The sequence below is a fragment of the Rhinatrema bivittatum genome, chromosome 7 (genome assembly GCF_901001135.1).
Source record: "Rhinatrema bivittatum chromosome 7, aRhiBiv1.1, whole genome shotgun sequence".
Taxonomy (NCBI): Eukaryota; Metazoa; Chordata; class Amphibia; order Gymnophiona; family Rhinatrematidae; genus Rhinatrema; species Rhinatrema bivittatum.
The window spans coordinates 111,198,341-111,224,732 of NC_042621.1; the positions used below are offsets into that span (position 1 = coordinate 111,198,341).

At 43.2% G+C, this 26,392-nt stretch overlaps 1 protein-coding gene across 1 annotated transcript in view; it reads right to left on the bottom strand.

The window, feature by feature from the left end:
• The window catches only part of CDH23 (cadherin related 23), a 1,814,588-nt gene that overhangs the window by 528,085 nt on the left and 1,260,111 nt on the right, over positions 1–26,392 (bottom strand). Inside the window, exons 18-21 of the mRNA XM_029608940.1 lie at positions 21,932–22,004; positions 17,289–17,405; positions 14,176–14,288; positions 12,276–12,383 (exon numbers count right to left, since the gene is read on the bottom strand). Of these exons, the coding sequence (XP_029464800.1) occupies positions 12,276–12,383; positions 14,176–14,288; positions 17,289–17,405; positions 21,932–22,004 (411 nt within the window). The remainder of the gene's footprint in view (positions 1–12,275; positions 12,384–14,175; positions 14,289–17,288; positions 17,406–21,931; positions 22,005–26,392) is intronic.

Here is a 26,392-nt window from a genome sequence, read left to right on the forward strand (position 1 = left end):
CTAGAAGAGAATTTTGAAACCACAATAATCTTTAATTTTTTACAAATAAACTGAACAGGTATTTAAAGTGGAGTTAGTGGTTTTCTGTTATAAAAAGCTAATTTCAATGCTAATCAGTGCTTTTTTTCTTTTTACTATAATGCCATGTGCTTTTGTTTCTCAAAGAGTATACGAATCCAAATATGTTATATAAATGTGCATGCACTGATTTTGCTTATATTACTTGCAATAGTAATACTACAAATTTATTTTACGTTGCTTTTATTTTCGGCTTCATCCTCTCCCTTCCATCCCTGGGAGAACCTTTAGGTGTATTAATCATGTCCATTCTAAACCACACAGCTGAGAGGTAAAATTATTTATGTGGGTCTTCCCATAGGTTGGAGGATTTACCGTACATAATCATCTTTTCCCCTTCCCCGGCCTAATCACGCTTCCAGCAATACCTAATCCTTACTTCACTAAAAGTACGTTTGCTGTTGATCCCATGTATACTTTTCCCCAGGTAAGTGCTAGGCAATTTTCAAATAACCGATTTGCCTAGTTAAATCAGTATTTGTCTGGGTAAAAGACTTGAAAATTGTCTTCTATATGCTGTGTGGTATATTTCCATGAGAATAAGGCATATTTGACCTTTATAATCAGAAGGCCACTTTGAATATGTGCATTTTCTGGGAACTGAACGAGTGAAGGCAATAAATACATGTTTTTGTTATCCTAAACAACACAGCGCACTGTTAACCCGCCATTGGACGCAGGTTTTCCCTTACCCCTTATTCAGTAAGGGGCCGAAAATGCGCGTCCAACCCGAACCTAATAGCGCCCTCAACATGCAAATGCATGTTGATGGCCCTATTAGGTATTCCCGCGCGATTCAGAAAACAAAATGTGCAGCAAAGCCGCACATTTTGCTTTCAGAAATTAATTTCTTCGGGCACCGGGAAAGTGCACAGAAAAGCAATAAAAACTGCTTTTCTGTGCACCCTCCGACTTAATATCATGGCGATATTAAGTCGGAGGTCCCGAAGAGTAAAAAAGAAAAAAAATTTAAAATGGGCCAGCGGCTGTCAGGTCGAAAACCGGACGCTCAATTTGGCCGGCATCTGGTTTCCGAGCCCGTGGCTGTCAGCGGGCTCGAGAACAGACGCCGGCAGAATTGAGCATCGGCTGTCAAACCCACTGACAGCTGCCACTCCGGGGCAAAAGAAGACGCTAGGGACGCGCTAGTGTCCCTAGCGCCTCCTTTAAATACTGAATCGCGCGCCTAGGCGAGTGGCCTGTGCGCAAGCCGGGAGAGCGGGTGTTCGCCCGCTCTCCCGCGGACTTTACTGAATTGGCCCGTTTGAAAAGAAACACTGGTCCAGAAAGATGAGGGGCAGGGTTGGCACAATACATAAAAGACCACAGCATGTGAATACAAACAAACAATGCTTTTCTTCTCCATTCTAATATTTTATTTTAATTTCACAGAAATAAATTATATTTGACAAACAGAAGAGAAAAATTAATTTTCTGTGTTATTAAGCCACAGCAGGCATTCCAGCACTAAGCTTGATGACTGAAGAGCTTGGTAAAAAAAAAAAGAAAAAGAGTGAAGTACACATGATGCAAGAAATTAATGTTGCGGGCGGAAAATCCACTCTTCCATCAGCAACAGCCCCCAGGTTTGCAGCAGAGCTAACTTGGGATTAATAAGAATGATTCACGTTCATCCTCAAACTACACTGCTGCCTTTTTTACCTGCTTCTCCCTCTTCCTCGCCCCCGATTCCCACTGAAGGGCAAGCAGGGTAGCACAGGAGTCTGAGCACAGATCTACGGCTGTGAAGACTCTAGTTCAATTCCCCTCACCACCAGTTGGTTATTGAATCTCCCTCCCCTCAACCTAATGCGAAAGTGTTGGAACAGTAATTTGTATGCTGATAGCACTTACTGAAATAATGATGATTCTGAACATTTTGCGAAAAATATATATAAATAAAGCCTGCACAGTTGGAAAAACCACTGATCAGGCTCTCTAAAATGATACATAATTTGGTCTGAATGCAAAGCAATACAAGTAAATAATGATCTAATTAACTCTCCAGTCCCCTTCATCCTTTATTAGGGATTGAACTTTGGTGGTGAAAGCTCAATAGGATGGGGAGAAGGGGAGGACAGGTATTGGGCAGAACTATATATATATTTGAGCATAAGGTTTGTAAAATCGGGGTGAACTGCAGCACATTATCTTGTCTCGGATGTTCTTTTGAATTTGGAAGCTGTATCTTCCGCCTTCTCTGGAAATTATATGAATTGAGGCATCTGTGCCATCTATTTTTTCTGTTTTTAGACTTCAGTTTTCTTTCTGCGCTGATGGAAAAAAAAAATCTCTCATTCTCTCATACTTTCTAGATTAGGCCATTGCAATAATTTATTACATTGCCTTTCTACTACTCAACTCAGACAATTTCAGCTAGCACAGAGCACTGCAGCAAAGCTTATCTTCAATAAATCTAAATTTGATCTTGTAACCCCCTTTTAGTTTATCTACATTGGCTCCCTGTGTCCTGTTGCATCCAGTTAAAACTGGTTGTCTTATTTTCAAAGCTCTGCATTAGCATACCCGCTCTTACCTTGCATCTGTGATCTCTCCCTATCTCTCCTCTCAAGGTTCTCACAACAAGAACTTCTAATGTTGCCTTCCATTAGGAATATGCATTCTGAAACTTCGAGAGCAATTTGCTTTTCCTATCTATCTCCTTGTTTCTGGAACTCTTTATCCCTTAATATTCATCTTGAGAAAGAGTTTGTGAAATTTAGGAAAGAACTCAAGTCACACCTGTTTTTACTGGCTTTTCCTCACCTGATGTACCATTTTTATTTTAAATTTTATGGTCTTTTTATTGTTTTATTTTTACATCACTTATATTATGTCATTGCTTTATTTTCCAATTTTAATCGTTTTAATTTGTTTGTTGTATATAAAACTGAAATTGTATTCGCTTTGATCTTTTTTATGCTTTTCTAACTTTAATTTGTTAGCCTTATTTGATTTAGTTTATACATTGCTTGGCTTTACAATTATAATTGCGATTAATCAAGCAATAATAAACATAATTAAGGATCTGAAAGACTTTACATCAGAACATAAGGCTTGCCATACTGGGTCAGACCAAGGGTCCATCAAGCCCAGTATCCTGTTTCCAGCAGTGGCCAAGCCAGGCCACAAGTACCTGGCAGGATCCCAAGGGGTAGATAGATTCCAAGCTGCTTATCCCATGAATAAGCAGTGGATTTATGCAACTCTGCCTTAATAGTTGTTAATGGACTTTTCCTCCAGGAACTTTGCCAAATACTTTTCTAAATGCAGCTACACTAATAGCTTTCACCACATCCTCTGGTAACGAATTCCAGAGCTTAATTATGTGCTTATATAAAAAAAATATTTTCTCTTATTAGTTTTAAATGTATTACCCAGTAATTTCATTGTGTGTTCCCTGGTCTTTGTACTTTTTTAAAGAGAAAACAATTGATTAACATTTATTTGTTCCATGCCACTCATTATTTTATAGACCTCTTATCATATCTCCTCTCAGCTGTCCCTTCTCCAAGCTGAAGAGTCCTAAACTCTTAAGCCCTTCTTCATAGGGGAAATGTTTCATCCCCTTTATCACCTTGGTCGCCCTTCTCTGTACCTTTTATAATTCTGCTATATCTTTCTTGAGATGTGGTGACCAGAACTGAACACAGTACTCAAGAAGAGGCTGCACCATGGAGCGATACAGAGGCATTATGACATTCTCTGTTTTATTCTCCATTCGTTTCCTAATAATCCCAGGCATTCTATTTGTTTTCTTGGCGGCTGCTGCTGCACACTGAGCAGAAGATTTCAACTATTTTCAACGATGATAGCTAGATCCTTTTCCTGAGTGGTGACTCCTAATGTGGAACCTTGCATTGTGTAGCTATAATTTGGATTACTCTTCACTAAGTGCATCACTTTGCACTTGTCTACAGTAAATTTCATTTGCATGCACAGTTTCCCAGTTTTGCAATGTCCTCTTGCAATTTCTCACAATCCTCTTGTGATTTGACAACTTTGAATAATGTTGTGTCATCGGCAAATTTGATCAGCTCACTTGTTCCCATTTCCAAGTTTATGAATACATTAAAAAGCAGTGGTCCCAGAAAAGATCCCTGGGGCACTCCACTATCTTTTTCCATTGGGAAAATTCACCATTTAGCCCTACTCTGTTTTCTATCTTTTAACCAGTTGGCAATGCACAACAGGACACTGCCACCTATCCCAGGACCTTCTAATTTCCTAAGAAGTCTTTCATGAGTGCAAAGCCACAGAGGCATTCACGGAGCGGGATGCCAGTGGCCAGTGGTTGGTGTTCCACCTTCACGGAGGGCTGCCATCTCCAAAAAAAAAAAAAAAAAACAAGAAACAAACAAAGCAGGGGTGGGTAAGAGTATGGGGCAGGGGTGTGGCCTGCTTGTTGCGGCGGATGCTACCCCTGATTGAGCTGGATGTTCACTGGGATGCGGATACGGCGCTGCTCTCTGCATGGTGGAGGGGTGGAAGGGAGTTGGGGCCGGAGGGTGCTGGAAGCCAATAGTGACGGGTGGGAGGGAGAAAAAGGGTGGGAAAAATAAAATAAATGGATGAACTGCGTGGCTTGCTGGGCAGACTGGATGGGCCGTTTGGTCTTCTTCTGCCGTCATTTCTATATGTTTCTATATGAGGGACTTTGTCAAGTGCTTTCTGAAAATCCAGATACACTATATCAACTGGCTCACCTTTAGCCACATGTTTATTTACGCCCTTAAAAAAAGGTAGCAAATTTCTGAGGCAAGACTTCCCTTGGCTAAATCCATATTGGCCTTTTCCCATTAAACTAGGCTTATCTATATGTTCAGCAATTTTATTCTTTATGATAGAAACTATCATTTTGCCTGGCACAGATGTCAGACTCATTGGTCTGTAATTTCCTCGATCACCCCTTGATCCTTTTTTAAAAATTGGCCTTACATTGGAAACTCTCCAGTCTTCAGGTACCATAGATGGTGTTATTGGTAGTTTACAAATTTTCAATAGCAGGTCTGTAATTTAATTTCTCAGTTCTTTCAGCACTCTGAGATGTATACCATCTGGTCCAGGTGAATTGCTACTGTTTAGTTTGTCAATTTTCCCTAGTACATTTTCCAGGTTCACTGAGATTTGTTTCAGTTCCTCTGAATCTTCACTTTTGATTATCATTTCTGACATGGGTATATCTCTTACATCTTCCTCAGTGAATACTGAAGCAAAGAATTCATTTAGTCTCTTTGCTATGGTTTTGTCATCCCCAAGTGTGAGTTTTTGCTTCTACAGCAAACTTCTTTTCAAATTGAACTCACTTCCCACAAACCTCCGGCTTGAGCCTTGTATCAGTAAATTCAAAACCAATTTAAAAACTTGGCTCTTCAAACAGGCCTACCTGCTCCCTTAACACATGTCGCGCCAGCTCTTAACCTGATACCTGGTATAAGTTATTACAATGTTTTATCTTGTTTCCTTGTTTGTATTGTGATTGCAAGCAGCCTGTTCTTGTTTGCCAGTTCCATGCTATATCTTTGTTCCTATTTAATCCCTTCCCTGCACCCGTTTAATGTAATTTCTACCTTCAGTTCTGCTGTAAACAGATATGATGTAGCTACTAATATCGGTATAAAAAAGTGTTAAATAAATAAATTCTCTCTGTCTTCCTTATCAGTGCATTGCATCTAACTTGCCAGTGCTTATGCTGTTTCCTGTTGAATCAGTTTTCTTCAGAAGTATTCTTTGAAGGAAGTTGCAAGCTTTAGACTTGAGAAAAAAACAAAAAACTCGCAAAAAAAAAGTCAGCATTTGCAAAAACAAACAAACAAAAAATGTAAAATACTAATAAAAAAGAATCCCTCTTTCTCCTCTAAAATGCCTAAAGGTGTACATAGGGCAATTTTCAAAGCAACATAGTGATGGCAAAATGGATTCACATGTGCTTAGATTGACCTTTCTGACATGTTCCTCTATAGTCTGCTTGCTTTTAGCTGGACTGTGAGGAAGCATTACACGAGAACATAGGATATGCCATACTGGGTCAGACTAAGCAGGGCCGGTGCTAGCTTTTTTGCTGCCCTGTGTGAACAATTACTGTGCTGCCCCTCCTCCCCCCACCCCACCCCCCGTCCCCCAGTTCAATCATCTCCCTCCAATAATCTAAACTTTAAAATCTGATATTCCTTCCTATTCAGGACCAAGCCCTTTCCTTTGGAACCCATGGCCCATTCAAGGCTATTGGATGCTCTAGAACAGGGGTCCCCAACCACCGGTCCGCGGACCGGGCCGTTGGGGGTTTTTTGCCGGTCTGCGGTGCCGCTCTCTCCGGCTACCGTTCATTGGCTGCCGCTGCTGCGGGGAGGCGGGGTGAGGCTGGAGACCCGCCTCCTCCAACCCCAAAAGAGAGGAGGCACGACCCAAAAAGCAAGAAGATCAGCAGGGCTGTGGTGGAACTCACGTCACCACGGCCCGAAGAAAACAGTCGCATCTAAATGTGCAGGTGCACCTCCTCCTTTCTGCCCACGCGGCCCCGGAAGAGAAATGTTGCCGGAGCCGCATGGGCAGGAAGGAGGAGGAGCATCAGCCACGTGCAGAAGAGGAGCAGCTCGGCCCAAGAAGACCAGGGCCGCTGCGGGCTCTGCAGCGGCCCGTGAAGAGGAGGCCCAGAGGTGAGAGAGAGGCTGAGGGTTTGTAGAGTGTGTATGTGTGCTTGTATGAGATGAGTTGATAGACTGTGTGTGTGGGAGTGAAGACCTGAATGTTTGCAGAGACAGCATGTGAGAGCCTCTGTGTGTGTGAGAGAGACAGCTTGTGACAGTGAGAGCCTGTGCTTGAGCAAGACAGCATGTGCCAGTGAGAGACTGTGTGAATGAATGATTGTATGAGAGAGAGCATGTGAGAGTGAGGGCCTGTGTGTGTGTGTGAGAGAGAGAGAGAGAGAGAAAGAAAGCATGTGAGAATGAGAACCTGACTGTGTGTTTGAGGGAAGAAGAGAGATGGAGAGAAAAGAAATAGAAAAAAAGGCAATATAAAAGGAATTGGCAAAAAAATAAGAAAGGGAAGGTGGGGAAAAAAAGCCTGTGACTAACTGATTAGAAAAGTAAGATCAGACAGCAGATGTAAAAAAAAAAAAAATTACTTTTTACTGATTGGCACATGTAATCTTTGGGAATGTGCAAGAGTAGCACTCTCTCTATGCGGATCTCACAATGTACGAGATCAGCATGGAGGAACTGGAAGCCCATGGGGCCTGCACAGAGGAGGCAGCAGAATGGGCTTCAGTGCCAGTTGCAGCAATCAGCGCCTCCCCAATAGCCATGTGGCAGCAGTGACAGTGGCAGCAGAGGAATGAGAGAGGCTCTGAGGTTGTGAGGGAGCCAGTGATAGTGAGAGCATGAGTGTGTATGAGAAAATCCAGGGGAGTAAGAGTGTATGTGTGTGTGTGTGTGTGGAGGGGAGAGAGTATCTTACAGCCTGAGAGTGTGTCAGTGTCTGTGAGAGCGAGAGGTTATGGTGAGTATAAGAGCATGAATGTGTATGTATGTGACAGTGTATGTGTGAGAGAGAATGACCATGTGAGTATGTGTGAGAGAGAGAGGATAACCTCCTAATCCTCGACAATATCAGGGTGACTGGAAATCAAGAGCTCCCACGTATGGACAGCAGGGGCTTTTTAAAATCCTTATTAGTTTTAATTATTGTGTGTTATTTGATATATGTGCTGTTTTGAAATATTTTATTGGTGTTTGGGAAATTGTACAAAATGTATATGATTTTAATTAATAGAAATTCTATTTATCAGTAGTTTTAAAGTATTCTTTTATTAGTATGGTTTTACTATTATAACTGATGCTTTATGTTTCTTGATTTTATTTGTTTTATGAGGAATGGTGGCTCTGTTTTTCCATTGTTAATACACAGAGTCTGGCTTCTTGGGATTTCCATTTCAGTTTTTTCTAGTTTGTGCTCCTTTATTTTGTATTCTGTATTTGGTGAGGGTCTGTCTCTGCTCTGTGTGTGTGACCATGATGAGAGATTCTGCTAGCATGTAGTGGCTGTATAGGGATCTATAACAAATCGGGTTTGTTTTGTTTCCTCAGTAGGTGGTATATTGGTATTCTAGGACCCAGTGTAATATTTACCCTTGCTATTTCACAGGTAGGGTTATTGTTGTTTGAGTCCTTGGTGTTATTACTATTATGTTACGATGGGATTGCAGTATAGATTTTGAGTATCTTTTTTGCTGGGTTTTGTGTTAGTTCACAATGTGCCTGGCAGTGGAAGGTGTTTGTGCTGCTGTTACTGTGAGGTGACACCAGAATTTGTAAACATATTTTAGTATGATGAGCTGTAAGGGAAACATTCAAGCTCCATTGTTTGGGGGAATTTCAGTGGATGCACAGAGTTACAGAACTGGAGGTGCAGGATTTATAAATGTCATAATTAAATAAGTACGCACTAAAATCCAACCCCATCCATAACCCTGCCCCCATATGACCAAAGCCCCGCCCCTGCCGGGCCATGGAAAAATGGTCTTGCTTGAAGCCGGTCCCTGGTGCAAAAAAGGTTGGGGACCACTGCTCTAGAAGAACTTTAAAGCCACCTCCATCTCCACCCCAGCCCTCTACACAGATACACACTTAAAAATTATGCATTTATAAAAACATATTTTATATTAAAAACAACATTCAGAGCACAGACGTCTAAGGTAAAATATCACTTACAACAACCTGTATTATTATGTTTACATACACTGCTGTGGCACCAACCAGAAAACCTTTAAAAATACCATAAGGTATTAGACCTATTGTAACTTGTGTTGGATATGGGCTTGACCCTCAGAAATCCATGACTGAACAATTACAATATAGTAAACTTCCCAATCCAGATCACCACTAACTGCCATCATTCAAACAATAACAACAATCTTACCTATTATTTATTTATTTTATTTATTTATTAACTTTTATCCACCGACATTCGTGAAGCACATCATGCCGGTTTACAATGAACTCAAGGAGGAAAATTACAATAAAACAATAGAACAATACAACAATAGATCAATGCTGCAAATATTACACCAGGTCCTAAAAGGCCAATACACCTAAAAGGCCAATACACCTCTTATCAGGAAAACAAAACAAACTAGGCTGCTATAGATCCTTTCACAGAAACTACATGCTAGCAGAATACCTCACCTTGGTCACACAGACCATCACCAAATACAGAATTAAAAAAAGGAGACTATAAAGTATAAATAAAAATGTGCAGACAAAAAGTAAAATTGAAACCGCAACAATCCAGACTCCGAATACAAGCAACAATGTAAAAACCATATTAATAACAAAATAAATATTTCAAGACAGAAGAATAAAAATCCAATAATTGAAAACTCATAAATTGATTTAATTTCCCAAATACCACTAGAATATTTCAAAACAGCAACCGAGCAAATAGCACCAAATAATTCAAACTAATAAGGATTAAAAAAAAACAAACCCCAAAAAACTCCTGCTCTCCATACCTGAGAAATTTCAATTTCCAGTCATTCTGAGATAGTTGTGGATTAGTAGGTATGGGAAGGCACAAAAATTCTCTCCTCTCTCTCATATATTCACACACACTTTCTTTCATACATATTTATGCTCCTCTCTCCTACACAATCACACGTGCTGACACACGCGCTCTCTCGCTCACGCATTTTCCCCACACAAACCACCTCTCTCCCATGCTCCTCCTGTCTTATGCACACACATACGCTCTGACTATTACACACACACGGGCGTCACCTTTTTTTTCACTGGCACCTCCTGCAGCCCTGGGCCTACCTCTTCACTTTGGCCTCCATTGGGTCAGGATCACAAGATGCCCTCCACTCCACTTTGGCTGCTGATGGGATGGGGACCGCCGAGCAGCCCAGTCTCACTACCTCAGCTCTTCTTCCCCTTTCCCTCACCATCTTGACTCTTTCCCCGACTTCCCCCCTTCTTCCCTCCCTCCCTCTAGGTATTCGCCCCCTTCTCCCATTACCTCAGCTCTTCCCTATCTGTCGCTCTAGAGATTCTTCTCACCCCTTAGTGAGTCACTATCTCAGTTTTTCCCCCTTTCCCTCCTCTTTCCACATTACCTTAGATTTTTCCCATCTCTCCCTTCCTGTAGATGCTTTCCTCCCCCTCTTCTCACCCTTTGCTACGCTTTCCAGAAATGTCTTCCTTCTCCTGCCTTATTACCCAGTCACTCCCCACCTCCCTTCCCAGGCTCTTCCTCCTTGTCAAAATGAAGTGGAGGCTGCGGGGCCACCTGGCAGAATCCAACCAACCGGCAACCTTAGTATGGAGAAGGCTCCGGTCCACCCGCGACATAGAAGAGCCTTAAGGGAGGCTGCACTGCTCAGATTTGGCATCGGATTGGGCTGCCACGAGGCTAGTTTCGCGAGAGGAGGAGCAAGAATTTGCAGCTCCTACTGCGAGACTGGTCCCGCAACAATAGAAGATGGCGTCACTAAAACGCTGCTGCCGCTGCTGCTAGCTCACACAGGGGATCCATATTTTGCTACATCAGATCAAGCAGGGGTTTGGGTTACGCCCGCCCATTTCGATGCCAAATCTGAGCAGTGCAGCCTCCCTTAAGGATCTATGTCGCGGGTGGACCGGAGCCTTTTCCATACTAAGTTTGCCGGTTGGTTGGATTCTGCCAGGTAGCCCCGCGGCCTCCACTTCATTTTGAGAAGGAGGAAGAGCCTAGAAAGGGGGGGGGGGGGGCCGGGACCCTTTTTTCTTCTTCAGTTGCTGGCGGGATGGATTTCTGCCAGGCAGCCCCCATGGCGTCTGCTCCATTTTGTATGCTGGTGTCTCCAGGCCCCTGCCCCCACCAGAGCAGCAACCCTGTCCAAGTGCAAGGCTTGCACAGTGGGCTGTGCCAGCCCTGAGACCAAGGGTCCATCAAGCCCAGAATCCTGTCTCTAACAATGGCCAATCCAAGTCACAGGTACCTGGCAAGTACCAAACATTATGTAGACACCATGCTACTGATGTCAGCAACAAGCAATGGTTATTTCCTATTGATTGATAGTTTAGGAGCTTCTCCTCCAGGAGCTTATCCAAACCTTTTTTTAAAACCAGCTACACTAACTGCCTTAACCACATCCTCTGGCAATGAATTCTAGAGCTTAATTGTGCATTGAATGAAAATTAATTTTCTCCAATTTGTTTTGAGCTACTTGCTAACTTCATGGAGGGCCCCTAATCCTTGTATTATCCAAAATAGTAAACCATTTTCACATTTACCCATTCGAGTCCTTTCATGATTTTGTAGACCTTATCATATCCCACCTCAGCTGTCTCTTCTCCAAGCTGAACAGCCCTAACCTCTTTAGTCTTTCCTCATAGGAGAGCCATTCCATGCCTTTTATCATTTTGGTCACCCTTCTATGTACCTTCTCCAGCGCAACTATATCTTTTTTTAGATGCGGCGACCAGAACTGTACACAGTATTAAAGACGCAGTCTAACCATTGAGCTATACAGAGGCATAATGACATCCTCCATTTTATTCGCCGTTCCCTTCCTAATAATTCCTAACATTCTGTTTGCTTTTTTGTCTGCCATTTTTCAATGTATTATCCACTATGACGCCTAGATCTTTTTCCTGGATGGTAGCTCCTAAAATGGAACCTAAACATCGTGTAACTACAGCATGGTTTATTATTCCTGGGGGTGTGTGCATAGGTCAGGGGAAGAAAGCAGTGCGTGTTCATGACCTTTTCAAAAATGACAGTTGCTGTTTTACCCACCCACATATAATAGCAGGGGGGAGCAGAGCATGTGGATCCTTTCAGCACATGCACTTTAGGCTAATTTTCAAAGAGAAACTGACTGGCCAGTCTCTCATTGGAAATTAGCATAAAGCATGCATGCTAGAAGTGCCCACAAATGTCCCCCGTCCCCCCCATTGTCAAGGCTCCTTCTATTGTCTACCTCTTGAGCACAATTTCTCATAGACAGAGATTTTATTTGGCATCGGCAGCAACCAGATGGCCTCCCCCCCCCCTTTTGTCAAGTATTTTATAGATTTATTGTGGTCTTTCTGATGTTGTTCCAGAGGTAAACAGCTCACTTGTTACTCTACATCATCCTAGCTTGCCAAGTAGTCAAGGAAGAACAAAGCATGATTTTTCTCCTCCGGCTCCAGGAATCCAGTGACTATACATACCGAGGTGACATCAGAGTTGGGCGGCGTCATCTCTACCAGGTTGATGAGGTACGGCTCATCTCTCCACTGTGGATAATTATCATTGATGTCCAGTAAGGTGATATTCACCTAAAATGAACAAATGTACACATTGTTTATTTTTTTCTTCAGCTGAAGCTCAGTCTAGCTTGCAGATGTCATGCATTCCTGGGTTGTGTATTCCATGTAAAGGTGGTAGAACCATGCAATGCCTTGGTGGTGTTACAAGCGGTATAATTAGATGGCACCCTACTGTACATTCCCTAGTCATTTATTCTATATAAATATCATATGGTCCTGTGATTTGGTGCAAATTTCCGTGGGAGATTCTTTATAAAACAATGTAGTGTACCGTAAGTGCCCATAAGTTATCCTCCAGAAATCTATTGTGTTAGTGGTCTGTACTGTGAAAAAAGAAAACTTAGGAGTACGAGCAAAGGATGAAGCAATGGAGTCAGAAAAAAGGAGAATACATATGCCCTATATTCCACAATGAACATCCAAAATGCCCCTATAAGTTTCACTGTCCTTTTTTAACCTTGCTCAATATATTCACATCTCTGCAGCAGAGGGGTGACCAAAGCAGTATTCTAGATTATAGATGAGACCTTGTCAAAAGCCTGATATAGTGATTTACTGATGTCACCTCATTTTTTCTATTGCTAATCACTATTTTCAAATATCCTAGGACCCCTGAGGCCCTACAATAAGACCTTCAGGGTGCAAAACTTCTGTAAGTCCAGTGTCAATATTCAATGGACCAGATATTCTGCAGAACTTCACTGGATAATTTTTCCACTGAATATACACTGAATAAAGTCATCTGAGTAGTCACCCAGTTATCTTTGTCAGGACGAAGTTATCCTGGTAAAATTATCCATATAAAAATAACTGGGTAACTTTACCACATAGAGTTATACAGTTAAAGTTATCAAACTTTAGAACAGCTATTTATCTGACTAGACATCCCAGCTGACTATCTGGGCAGCACTAATTTTCAATGCTTCCAGGAGAAAGTGAAACCATGGCCCAGGAACATCTGTAGCTCCACCTCCAGTTGCCCACACAAAATTTTGCCAGAGAACAGATAAGAAATATTCACATCTCAGGTTTTGTCCTGCTAACTCCAAATGTAACTCAGACAAAGCCTTTGAATATTGACCTCTGAGACTGGTGTACTAAGCAGCACTATTTTGTACATAGTACCAGCTTCTTTTTGCATGTTATTTTTGTATGTGAAGCAGGATTTGTAAAATTTTTCTGGCAATTGTATATCAGCCTGCCTCTTTCCTTTTTTGCTCAGTCTGTTCCTGGCTCATAACCCTGCTACATCTTATCATGACTTAGCTCTATTGCTGTGTTTCTTGGCTTGTTTATATATGAATAAACAGAGACAAAGATATCACACACATAGATTGGGACTGCTCCATGTATAAAATCTCTGCAATATACAAACCAGCACGCAGACTGAAGGCATATGCATACATCTCACATACACACGCAGGCGACTCAGCAGGCTTATACTTTTAACTGAACCAGCATAACAATAGTCCATAGACGATGTAGTACAGAAGCTTTCAAGACTACATTGGTCCTTTGTTCAGAAGCAGATTCATATCTGAAGAAAGGATTTCCAAAGGTTTGCAAACTCCTGATGCCATCTTTGATTCTTGTTAGGTTTATTCAATACAAGGTGTCATAACCTACGAAAAAGCCTGCTTTCTCTAACACTAGAACTCTGGCATACATGCGCATATGGAAATAATGAGCATGCAAAAACCATGCACACACACACTCAAATGTAGAAAGCTATAGAATACAGCATGAATACTGCACAGAAAAGCAGCTACATGCATTAGATTAGAGACAGAAAATGCCTCACCGTGGCTATACCGATTTTCTGGTTGGGGCCAACACCACCGTCCACTGCCCGGATAATCAAGATGTACTCGGATTTAAATTCTCGGTCCAACAGAGTTGTAGTGGTGATTTCTCCTGTTGTAGAAGAGGGCAGTCTGCATTAAAGCTAAGATCTGTGTCTAATAGTATCCCTGGAACGAGCACATCATTCAGTAGTATTTGGCAGCCCACACTCAATTCACCAATCTGTCTACACTGTGATCTGCATCATCCCCTCCACCCCCCTTACCATTCAGGTGCTGGGTCTCCTCATATTTCTGTCAATGCAGCTGGAGCCCAAATTAAAGCAAAACTCACCTTACAATTTCAGTGTGGTGGTGGTGGTCTCATGCAGCTTTATCAGTGTATCATCATTCCAAACTGTAGTAAACCTTACTATTATCCACTGACTCCCCAAACACCTCAGTCCTGAGCAGCAGTACCCCCTCCTGCTACAGTCAAAAGCAGTCTTGCACAGATACACCAGTATTAGTTCAATCTTGACCCGTAGTGCCAGATGCTATTCCAGTACGGGACAGCCCACTCAGCTCGGCCAACACACGTCAGTGTTCACCAATAGTACCCTTCACTATTACAGCCTAGAGTCCCAACATATCCGGCAACTTGCCTCAGTCTCCATTGACATCTCTCTCTCTCTGTTATCCAAGCCCTGCCATTTGCTCTGACAGCATCCTGTTGTACTCCAAGCAGGACATCAGAAGCCCTGCATGTTAGCTCTGTGCGGCATCTAACCTGTCACTTCTTTTCGCAAAACAACATTCCACTTGTATATGACCAGGAATGGATGGTACAGAGAGGCAACCTTCAGCCCCAACATCTCCACCCCGCTCACTTCCTCATCTTGTAGACCGGGCTCCGTCCCAGGGATTCCAATTGCCGGGCATGCTAAGAGGAGGGGGAGCAGAAATCTTGAAAGTGCTCAAAAGTTTCTTTGCAAATCGATGTGCTACAGAACTTCTATGCCTTCAATTATATTTCAAAAGCTGAAAAAAAAAACCACCTAAAGCTTTTAAAAAGGCTTTAAACATTAAATGTCGTAATGATGGATCTCGCCCCTTGTCCGCTAAATTACTTTCAATTAAGCACACACCTTGCCAGAGCAGGTTTGCCTCATTTGAATCTGCAACTCCTACGGAAAGCAGTTATTTCTTTACAGTCTGTTGACAGGCTGGTCGGTGCAGAAAGAAAAGCAGGAGGGCCCCCCTCCCGTCCAGATCACATCCACCAGAGCAACAAGACGGCCTCAGAAACACCGGCACCTAAAGAGGCATTACGGGATAGGACGGCTCTTTCAGCCCATGAGACACCTATTCTCTGCCAGAGGGGGCATTTACAGCCATTCTTCCTGCTTCCTTTTCTTGAATCCTGTGATCACAGTTGCAAATGCTGCTCCGTGCAAATTACCCCATGCGTCCTGTTTAAGGTTGAAACTTCCGCCCTGTTCAGGTTACCTCCGTGCTTTCTGTTTCCATGCAGATTACCCTCGTGCTTTTTGGTCAGTGCTGTAAATGCCACCCTGTGCAGGTTTCCCTTGCGCTTTCTGCTTAGGGTTATAATTGCTGCTCTGTGCACAATACAACAGTCCTTTTAGTTGTAGTTTGGGGCTGAACCCAGGCCTGGATTTCGGTGTAGGCGATTGCCAATGCTGCCGCCATCCAGGCCTGCAAGCTAACCCTTTCTCCTTTCAGGTCTACTCTCCACGGCAAGAACTCCCCTTAAATAACCTGGGGCCTTTGCACTGGCAGGTGCACGCTCCCAACAGACCCCCGCGGTGCTCCACCCCTTGCATGAGCTGCCCCTGTAACAGGAAACCCGTGCTGTAGCAGGGGGGTGGAGCACCACAGGGGGGGGGTCTGCTGAAAGCGTGCCCAGGCCATGCATTTGTTTACAGGAAGTTCTTGCTGCAGTGCGGATAGGTCAGGACCTGGAAAGGGTTGTAGGCCTGAGGTGAGGGGAGATGTGCAGTGGGACAACAAAGGGAGGGGGTAAGACCTGGGCAGGGACCTTGCACCCTCTGAGTTTTGGGGGAAAGGGGGGGTACAGCCACCTTCCCCTCAATGATTTCTAGGGGCAACTCCCCTCCCCTCTACACCCTCCATTAATTCTGGAGGGAGGATACCCCCCCCATACCCTTTAATGATTTCCAAGTGTCCCCATCCCCCCCACCATTGCCTATTGTCACCTGTTTTGTAAATCCAGCCCTGGCAGGTTACCCCAGTGTTTTGTTTCCATCTTACTCTTGCCAATAAGGGATCCTCTGTGTTTATCCCCTGCTTTTTTGAATTCTGCTGCTGTTTTTGTTTCCACCACTTGTTCCAGGACGGCATTCCAAGCATCACCACCATTTCAGTGAAGAACTATTTTCTGATGTCGTTGCCCACATGGCTTCCTTGTAGCTTCAAGCTGTGACCCCTAGTTCTATAGCTTTCTTTCCATTGGGAAAGGCTTGTTTGAGCGTTAATGTATAGTAATCCAAAGATTTGTACATAACCCCCCACCTCTGGAGGTATGTCACAGTCCGGCGGGCAGGGACACCTGGCTAGCTCTCTTCACAGACTCCTTCCCCAGGGTGTGGATCCTTTTTTTGGGGGAAAGAATGATTTTCTTTCTTTGTATTGTCCCTGGGCGAGGGGTCTCCCTTCTTGTTTCTCGGTCTGAGTCTCCTGGAAGAGGGATATGTGTACTCATGGCGTGCCGCTGGTGTCACTAGAATAGCGTCCAAACTTAAAACTTTACTGGCCTTAGAAATGTGCCTGTAAATGTATGCTTCAATATCAAGGTAGTAGATATAGCCCAGCTGGACAATTTTCTGGTGAACAGAGAGGTTGCTCATGGTGGTGGTGTTAGTTTTCAGGATAATACTGGTCCAATTGTGTAAATGGCTATTTTCCCTTTTTCAATGTTTCTGCACAAGATCTAACATTATTGAAAAATTGTTTTTAACATATACCCTTTAAGCACTAATATATAACTCATGCACGTGCACACTTTTCCTGGTTTAGATTCTGTGGTGCATGCCTTCCCTGGTGTATCTGTGGGGTGCTGGTTATGAAATGGCCATAGCCAGCAGCGCACCTGAGCGAGCATTGATCCGAAACTGAGGAGATCCATCCAATGAGTAAATAATTGAATCCTGTCCATATTCTCTGGACCGGTCCCGATCCGTGGCATTCAGGAACAGCACTGTAGCTCCTGGAAGAGAGAGAGATGAACACCTCATGAAAAAACAACATATAAAGCAACAGGTAGGAAAAGAGAACATGAACCAGCAGTTTGCAACACCGAGCTGTCGACACTGGCAAACATGAAACAGCAGGAAAACGGGATTGCGATGGACCTCTGCTATTGGACAGGTTCCCCAAGTGTATCTTAAAAAAAAAACCTCCCATGACAGTCACCACCTCTCTGCCTACATTGTCTCAGTGCTTAATTATCCTGACAGTTAGAAATCTCTTCCTAATGTGTAAACTAAACCTACACTACTGGTTTTATCCCATTACTTCTTTTAATCCCAGCAGAGATAGATAACTGCTCGCTGCACCCACTGTCACCCCACTTTTGGTATTTGAAATGAGTTTTCAATTTAACCTCACTCCCCCACCCCGTCTTCTCTTTTCCATACTTAATAAACCCACATATTTCAACCTAAGTGGGGAGCTCAGAATGAGACATAATACGCCAGCAATGGCCCTATCAATTATTAGGTAATGTGAGAACATTACTATATTCCGGTCGGATGATCACTTTTCTTTGTGACAGACTACACTGTTGACTCATATTCAGTGTGTGTGGCCTTCTATGGCCCACAGTTTACTGCAGCGGATCAGGGTAAATTTCTGCGGCATGTTAGAAAATTCTGCAAAATTATTTTCCTTTAAAAAAAAATGTAATAATGTTCTAAACTTTCTTGAGTTCTCATTTTTCCTTTTCGCCATTTTTAGTTTTTTTTGGCCTTCTGTTCTCACATTTCTTTTCTTATCTATTGGTGCTCACTTACGACACCCACCGTCACCTCCAAGAGGTGCCTCTTTCTTGCCTGCCTCCAATCTATCCTTTTCTCCTTGTCTCTTCTTCCTTCTCTCTCTCTCTCTCTCTTCTGATATCTCCTGCACTCTTCCTTTCTTGGAGCTTCACATGCCTATCGTCTCTCCCTATCCCTCCTCCATTTTCTCCACTGTTTTCATCCCTCCAAACTCTTTGCCCTGACTCTCCCAGCCTCTCGTTCCTTCTTCCCACTGCTTCACCCCTAAAACCTCTGTCCTTCCCTCCTCTCCTCTCTGCCAGTCTCTTACACATCCAGTTTCTAAGGCTGTCTTTTGGCCTTCCTTTACCCGGTCTTATCCTTTCCCCTCCCCTGCCTGTCATTCAATTTGTTTACAGACACTTCCCACTCAGGGCCGGCGTTTCCGTTAGGAAAACAAGGTGGTGGACTAAAGCGTCAAACCTTTGGGGAAGGGGGAGCAAACTCCCACCAACATTAGTGCCAGAGGGGGGAAAGCCAATACTGCCAGAGAAGGGAGTGCTGTGCTGGAGCTGCTGCCAATAGGTAAGTTGGGGGTGGGGAGTGCATGAAACAAAAGATTCGCCTAGGGCACCAAATACTCTTGTACTGTCTTTTCTTCCACTCCCGCCCAAAACCCTACGCATCCGCCAGCCACTGCTGCTCTGGCCCGCTGCTGTGACCTTCCTGCCACAGGGATCTCCTTACTGCAAGCTGGCACCGAGAGGGAAGAAGCAGCAGCGGGTGCCTGGCCAGGTTCTGCAGTGGGGGCTAAAGAAAGCGTAGGGCCAGCCGGGGCGACAGGAAAGGGCAGCAGCCACCGTTCAACCGGTGTAGAGAATGGAAGTGGGAGGACAGCAGCAAGAGAAGTGAGGGAGTGAGCATGGATACCGAAGGGGGGAGCAAGACAGCAGATTGCTGGTGGTCACTGGCCAAAGATAAGGCCTGGGAAGTAAACTGTGCCTCGTTTGCTGTGGTTGCAGAAACACAGTAATGTGGGGGGCCCTGACTTATAACCCGTGTCGCCTTTCCTGCAGTGCCACTGCTAAGCCAGTCTTTTCCCCAAATTATATCTCTGCATTTTATTTTCCATTCTAGTCCATGTAATTTGTATTTCTCGTTGGTTTTCTTTTTTTTTTTTTTTTTTTACATTTCTTTCCAGGTCTGTAAATTGCCCAGATGTCTTTTAAATTCTAACCCTTTCCTCCAAATGACTACCCAGCTCAGGATCATCTGCAGATTTCAGAGGGGAGCTCTCCGTTTCATTCTTCAAATTGTTATTGAAAACACTGTACAGTGGCAGCTGGAGAATCGACTCCTGTCGAGTGCTATGTGATATTTCCTCCCAAGTTCATCCTGAAGCTTTGGTAACTACTCACGGAGTCCATTATCCTTACCAGTTGCACATCACAGCGGTAAGATCTAAATCATATTTTCTTTGTTTATAAATATATCAAGTTAGACAAACAGAATCAAATTCCAAAGGGGTGGGATGGGGGGGGGGGGGGGGGAAACTGTCAAACTTAAGGCAGCTGGCCGTGTCAGTTGGAAATATTATTCAGCTAACGCCAATTCTACCAATGCAGAAAGGGCAGGCATTATTGATCAGGTTGACACTTTAAGATCACCAATGTTATATCCAATAGTCAACTATGACTGTTATCAATTATGACAAACTTTGCATCCTCTAGCACATATGTACCATATCCAGAGCATATCCAGAGCATTCCCCTGCAGGATACCACATATCCAGAGCATTCCCCTGTCTTTCAGCACGTACAAGCCTGCTGCACGAATTCCACGTGCACCAAATTCCTTAGGGGGTAAGACATCTGATAACTTACAGCATGCGTACTAATACCAAGGAGCCCTATGCTTCGTGGAAAACAAATTAAGCTTTCAGCTGCCAAACCTTCCTGGTAAGTGGCACGAGTCCCCGCTTAGTGCTGATTTGTGAACAGAAGCAGTGACATATCATATAGTAAAAACTGCATAATCTGCTTTCACAGAGAAGCCTAGGCCTTGGTTTAGAGCACAATAATTTTTCTAAACAGGTTGTACACTGCGGCTTAGCGACAGTGTCCCCAGGTATTTTTGGACTGCGCCAACAATTTAGAATGCTGCCTTATAAACATAACATTATACGTCAACCCATCTCCATGGCTGACACGCTTTCAACACAAGTCTTCAATTACATTAAGGTGGACAGGAAATATGCACTGGAGTTGACTTTAACTGATGCCTAATTGTTAACATAAAGAGCAGTCGGAGGTCACTTCGAATATAAGTTATGTAGAGCCATGTTAGTCAATTTATAAATGCTCCTAATTGCTAATATATTTGCTGAAAAGAGGTGCCATTATGTTCCACATCTAGGGGACCATGTATTAAGCTGTGTCAAAGCTAACGCAGAGTTAACACATGTTAAATACACATTAATGCTGCATGGGCCTTAACCACTTGTACATTAGTCCACGTTAACCTTAACATGTAGTTAACGTGGACTAATGCAATACATATTAATGCATGCAGAGCAGCTCATTAATATTAAAATTGGGCTAACGCAAATCACATTGATGCAATTTAAATTAACTTTCCAATTATTTAATGTTGTAGCATTGCCCAATGTGGGCCACCGTGTCCCTGCAACCCCCCCACCTTTACACTACAAAGGAAGAATCCTCTCATGCTCCCTGAACCTCTCCCATGTCCCCCCTCTCTTCCCTTGGGCTGGGACCTTTCTGTCTACTCCATCCACAGCTCAGCAACAGTTGAAGGGAGCGAAGGAGGATGGCTGCCTGGCTCCTGCTCTACCAGCTCCACCTTGTAAAATGCTGCCAGTTGATCTCGCATGGTCCTCTGCCCCCTGAGAACATGGGATGGGTTCAGGCAGCCTTGCTGGGCCTTCCTTTTCAATCCGGGGGGGTGGAGGAACCAGCCTGGACATAGGGGACCTTCTTTTTCACAGAAGAGCAGCTGAACAAGGACATATTTCACACTTACATTCCTAAACCACCAACAAAAAACAAGATTAGTTCATGAGTATGCCCTTTTAAGTGGCTATATCCATAAATATGATCTCCCAGCATTCTTCCTGCTTGGCATTAACTGCTAGGAAATATCTACTTGCAGTACAGTCCTCATACAATTTTCCATAGAAATGCAATTGAAACCAGTTTCGAAACGGTTTCATATGCATGCAAAGATAGCTAAAGACTGAAGAAGATGTGTTGTTCAGCTTTAAACTGGTTTAAAGCTCACCTGAGAAAGAAAATTAAATGAAGTCTGGAAAATAGGGATGTGCAAATGTATTCCGCCTGGAAGCAAAGCATGCTCGTCTTCTCTGGTTTGCTTCAGCTGATATCTACAGATTTCCCTCCAGTCAAAGCCACAGTTTTGTTTTTAAGTTCAAAATGCTGCTTGTTGCAGTGGAATCTGCAGCAGGATGGCAGAAATCTACTATGGAGTTTGCCAACGATCTGCAGCAGGTTTTAATTAAAAGTCTTTTTCAGAAGATCTACAAATCTATTTTTGGAAAATGTGTAGACCAGACGCAGGCATGATTGCTTAAATTTTGTAACTGTCTTACCAAGGAAGGAATCTTCATAGTCTGCTTCTACTGTGCATACTATCTTGTGTTATATTATATTTCAGTGTAGTGTCTATTTTCAGAAAAAAAAATATTCTTGGCTGAAGGCGCTGGGGAGCATTCTTGTACCTGCCATGATGTCCTCCAGGACCGTGATGATGTAAGATGACCGACTGAACACGGGTGGATTGTCATTTTCATCCTGCAGGGAAAAGGAGAGAGCTGAAATGAGCTGGAAACCAGTGCAGAGAGATACCCGGGCTAACAAAGTCACAACAGCTCTGCCCTGAAATATAAACTGCCTTTTTGCCCGAGATCCCAAATCTGCCCTCAAGAGGTACAAGTACAGTGGGTCACATATGATAACATACTACAGTATGCACACGCTCAAACTCAAATGTACACACGGTGTGCTGGCTCTGGGGCTCAGGACTGTGCATGGGAAAGCCAGGTCTGGATTTCCTAACCATTAAGGCCAATTAGGCCTGGGCAGAGGTAAAGAAAGAAGGAAGAGAAAGTGGCTCCTGCCAGCAGCGCTGAGGGCTGGAAGAGGCTCCCCCTCTCACAAGCATACACCAATGCACAGCTGCTCATCTGCACTCTTACAGAGACAAAAATGCCAATACTACGGTAAAACGCGCGCACACACATTATATAGGTATATACACTCAAACAAGCATTTCCTGCCAATCAATTCTCAAAGTAAACACAGCTCTAACAGATGTGACCGCATCCGGCACAGACCACTAAACAACCATTGTAAAGCAATAAAGCAGAAATTGGACGTATTTTAGTGCCTGTACCCATACAAATAACTGCAGGGCAGATCAATACACACAAACATATAGAACCCACTGCCGAAAGCCGTGGTTTCCCACAGCAGACCATGGCAAACCAGCAGCAGGTACAGCTGGCATTACATGCCCTTGCTTGTATTCACCTACCACAGCACGTGTATATCATAACCCACAGGTCTGGACACTGAAATGCACAGATGTGCACGCTGACCTATTTTTAGCTTTTCAACAGAAAGTGATTCCAGTTGTAATTTCTGAAGTCCCTTGTAATCCTGCCTCTATACTGTACCCTAAGAAATAGATATCTGCATCCCAAACCCAGGCTATCAATCTACTTAAATATACTTCTAAAGCAAAGATTGGTAAATCCTAGCATGTATGTCACACGAGGGCTGTAACATCATAATTAATACTGGAACTCCCCAGGACTCTTATCCTGAGAAGCTTCCAAACTCAGTGAATGATCAAAATCTAGACACCATGCATGACCTTCTAAACTTGGTAGAGGCCCTAGGCCTGACCCAAGTAGTTGACAAAACTGACTTGTGACATGGGTCACATACTAGACCTGGTAACTGCCCCACTATCTCTGCTTCTAGAATTATGCATTGTCAACATGCAGATCACCCAACTTTCTGATCAGACCATCAAATAGCTCTCTTCGAATTACAGCAGCCTCTGTCTAGGAAAATCAGGAATGCCAAATCCACAAAGTTGGTTAGACCAGCCAAGCATATAAACCCAGAATCCCCACTAATAAGCCGATCTCTAGCTCACATCCCACCACTGCCATCTCCACCTCACTATATGAATCCTGGAACATGGAACTCAAAATAGCTATTAATGTCATAGCACCTGAGAAAATCTCAAAACCCCTAAATTTACTCCTTAGTTTACACCAGATCCAAAGGAACTAAAACAAGCTGGAAGAAAGCGGGAACAAAAGTGGTGGGAATCAGCACTGCAGTCAGATAGGAATGACTGCAGATGATATGAGGCGCACCCTACCATAAAGTCATCCCTGAGATCAAGACAGCCTACTTCTGAAAAACTATTAATCAAGCAAAGAGTTCACCCAAAGTTTATTTCAGATGGTAAATAAGCTAATAGAACCTTCCCCTTTTACTCCATTACCATGGCATCTGAGGCACACCGTAACAAGCTAGCAAAATACTTCCCAGAAAAAAAATCACACTCATCCGGACAGAGCTGGATTCTGAGACCAGAGAGAACCTACCACCAGTCCATCAGGCCCATCCACCCATCATTTCTCCACCTTTTGCCATTTACTAGAGGAAGACATAGATGCCCTTCCATCCAATATAAAACCTACAACTTGCTGAAAGGATTTTGGCTAGCCAAACATGCCAAATCAGGATTTCTCAACGATCTTCAACCCATTATTTATGTATCATTGGCTGAAGGACACTTGCCAGATTGCTTAAGTAATAGTCAGACCCACCTTAAAAACCAAACTGAACCCCAGCGAGCTGAGTAACTAACTAGAGGGATGCTGTCCAAAAAATGTTGTTTCGTATCATGTCTTTGGGGGTCAATTTTCGTTGTTGTTTTATCGTATTTTCCAGTTTTTTACATTTCAAAAAGAGCATGCACTAAAAACTATAGAAGGAAAACACAAACTTTTGTGGTTTTTTCTATCATTTCATTTTTGAAAACTACATGAAACGACAATGTGTCATTGACATTGTCTATGTTTCAAACAAATGCACATCCCTAGTAACTACTGATTAGTCTTGAACCTTCCATTTCTAGACAAAATCATTTTAACATGGATGTGTTTTAAGGCTGTCCCCTGTTGTAATCAGCACTGAACAAATATATTGGAGGATGCAGAATACAAGTCTTTAAAATAAATAAATAAAATAAAAAGCTGTACTAATACAGCGATCTGATCATCAGTCAGGATTCAGGCTGCATTTTAGTACTGGGACTTTACTAGTAAGCACTGTTGATGAACTCTGCATGCATCATGGATAAGCAGTCCTGTTGATACACCTTGACCTTTCAGTACTTTTTGACACTGTTGACTACAAAATCTTAATTGCTTACTTATAGAAGCTTAAAACTCACAAGCCCAGGGTTAGCCTGATTCAAATCCTTCCTCGAGAACCACTCCCACACCCATCTATCTGGGGATAACATTATCACACTCTCATTCCCTCCATTGTGGAGATCCACAAGGTTCTATGGTATATTTTATCACCAGCATTATTCAATATTTACATGGCCTTTCTAAAGCTATTCATCACAGACTTTCAGATCACCTACTACACATATATGGATGATATACATACAAACAATCACTTGCTAACCTACGTGAATGCCTGGGAAAGATCTACACCTGGCCATGCCTAAATCCAAAAAATACAGAAGTACTGTGGATAGGCAAAAATCACCCAGGCTTCTTAACTACCAAGATGATCCTTGAAGGGACAGCCCTTCCTTTTAGTCATCAAGTTCATAACTTGTGATTCCTACTGAATTCTAAGTGCACTATGGAATCTCAAGTGCTAGCAATAGCTAAATCTGTATTCTTTCAATTATGCCAACTATGCCATCTCTGTCTCTTTTTAGATGGCCCTGTCTCTGTCACTGTCATCCAGGCATGTGTAGTTTCCCATCTGGACCCACTGCAACTCTCTGTACACTGAAATCTAAAAAAAATAACTCAACTGGTACCTAAAACTCATTTACAATGCTGCAGCTCATATGTTGAATACAAAAAACTTCTAACCTAAAACCTGCACACTGACTTCTGATACTCTTTCGAGCCAAGTTCAAAATCCTGATGCTGACTTTTAAGGCCCTGAAGGCTTTGCACTGCTCTACCTCGGCTGTCATCTCACACTTTCTACGCTGTCCCATTCTCTGCATTCTTTGCTGCAAGCCTACCGAGTTGTACCAACACCTAAGGAACTGCACCTCACAAGCACCAAAGAAAAAAAACCTTTGCAGGATCAGTTCCAACCCTATGGGACTCACTGTCACTAAACATCACCCTAGCCCTGTCCCTGCTAATCTTAGAAAACTATTAAAAACATGGCTCTTTGAAGCAGCGTTCAGACTAGAAGCTGAAACAGAGCCCATTTCGCAAACTGCACCCTGCTCTCTAAAACGACGGACACTGACATGTAACAGAACTGCCCTCAGTCACTTTCACTGTCTCTGTGCTTTATTTCAGATGTTAAATTACGGTATCCAGGGCTCGAAATGCCTTTACAAAATTGTACCTTGTTCAGATTTCAGTTGCTAACCCTGTTGCCTTGTTGCATGGATATATCATATTGTGTAGATTCTAACTTGCTGCTCTTTAAAACTTTGAGCTCTTTAGCTGGAAACGTGTGTAAGAAAAATGACGAAGATGATGATGGTGATCAATAGACAATTTTATAGTGACACGGGTGGGAGAAGTTGTGTGCCAATCAGAATGGTGTGGGTTGGCGCACAGGGCCTGGAAGCAGCATGATCTCCTTGGACCACCCTCCAGACAAAAGGATTATTTATCATTTCTCCAATCCCCAGTGGCGGTATAATTTTGCTGGGGGGGGGGGGGGACACCCCCGACCTCCTCAGGCAGAGATCGGTACTTTGTCAAAAAATATTGCCGACTCCTGCACTAAAGTGTGTAGCACTATACTGATTACTACCCTTGCCCCAAAGTCAAGCATACTTGTTGCTCGGTCCATTAATCAATCTGCTCCTGTTGTGGGATGCTCTATGTCAGGGATTATGCTAGCCTAGGGTATCCATTGATGTGATGGGCATTTTTTTT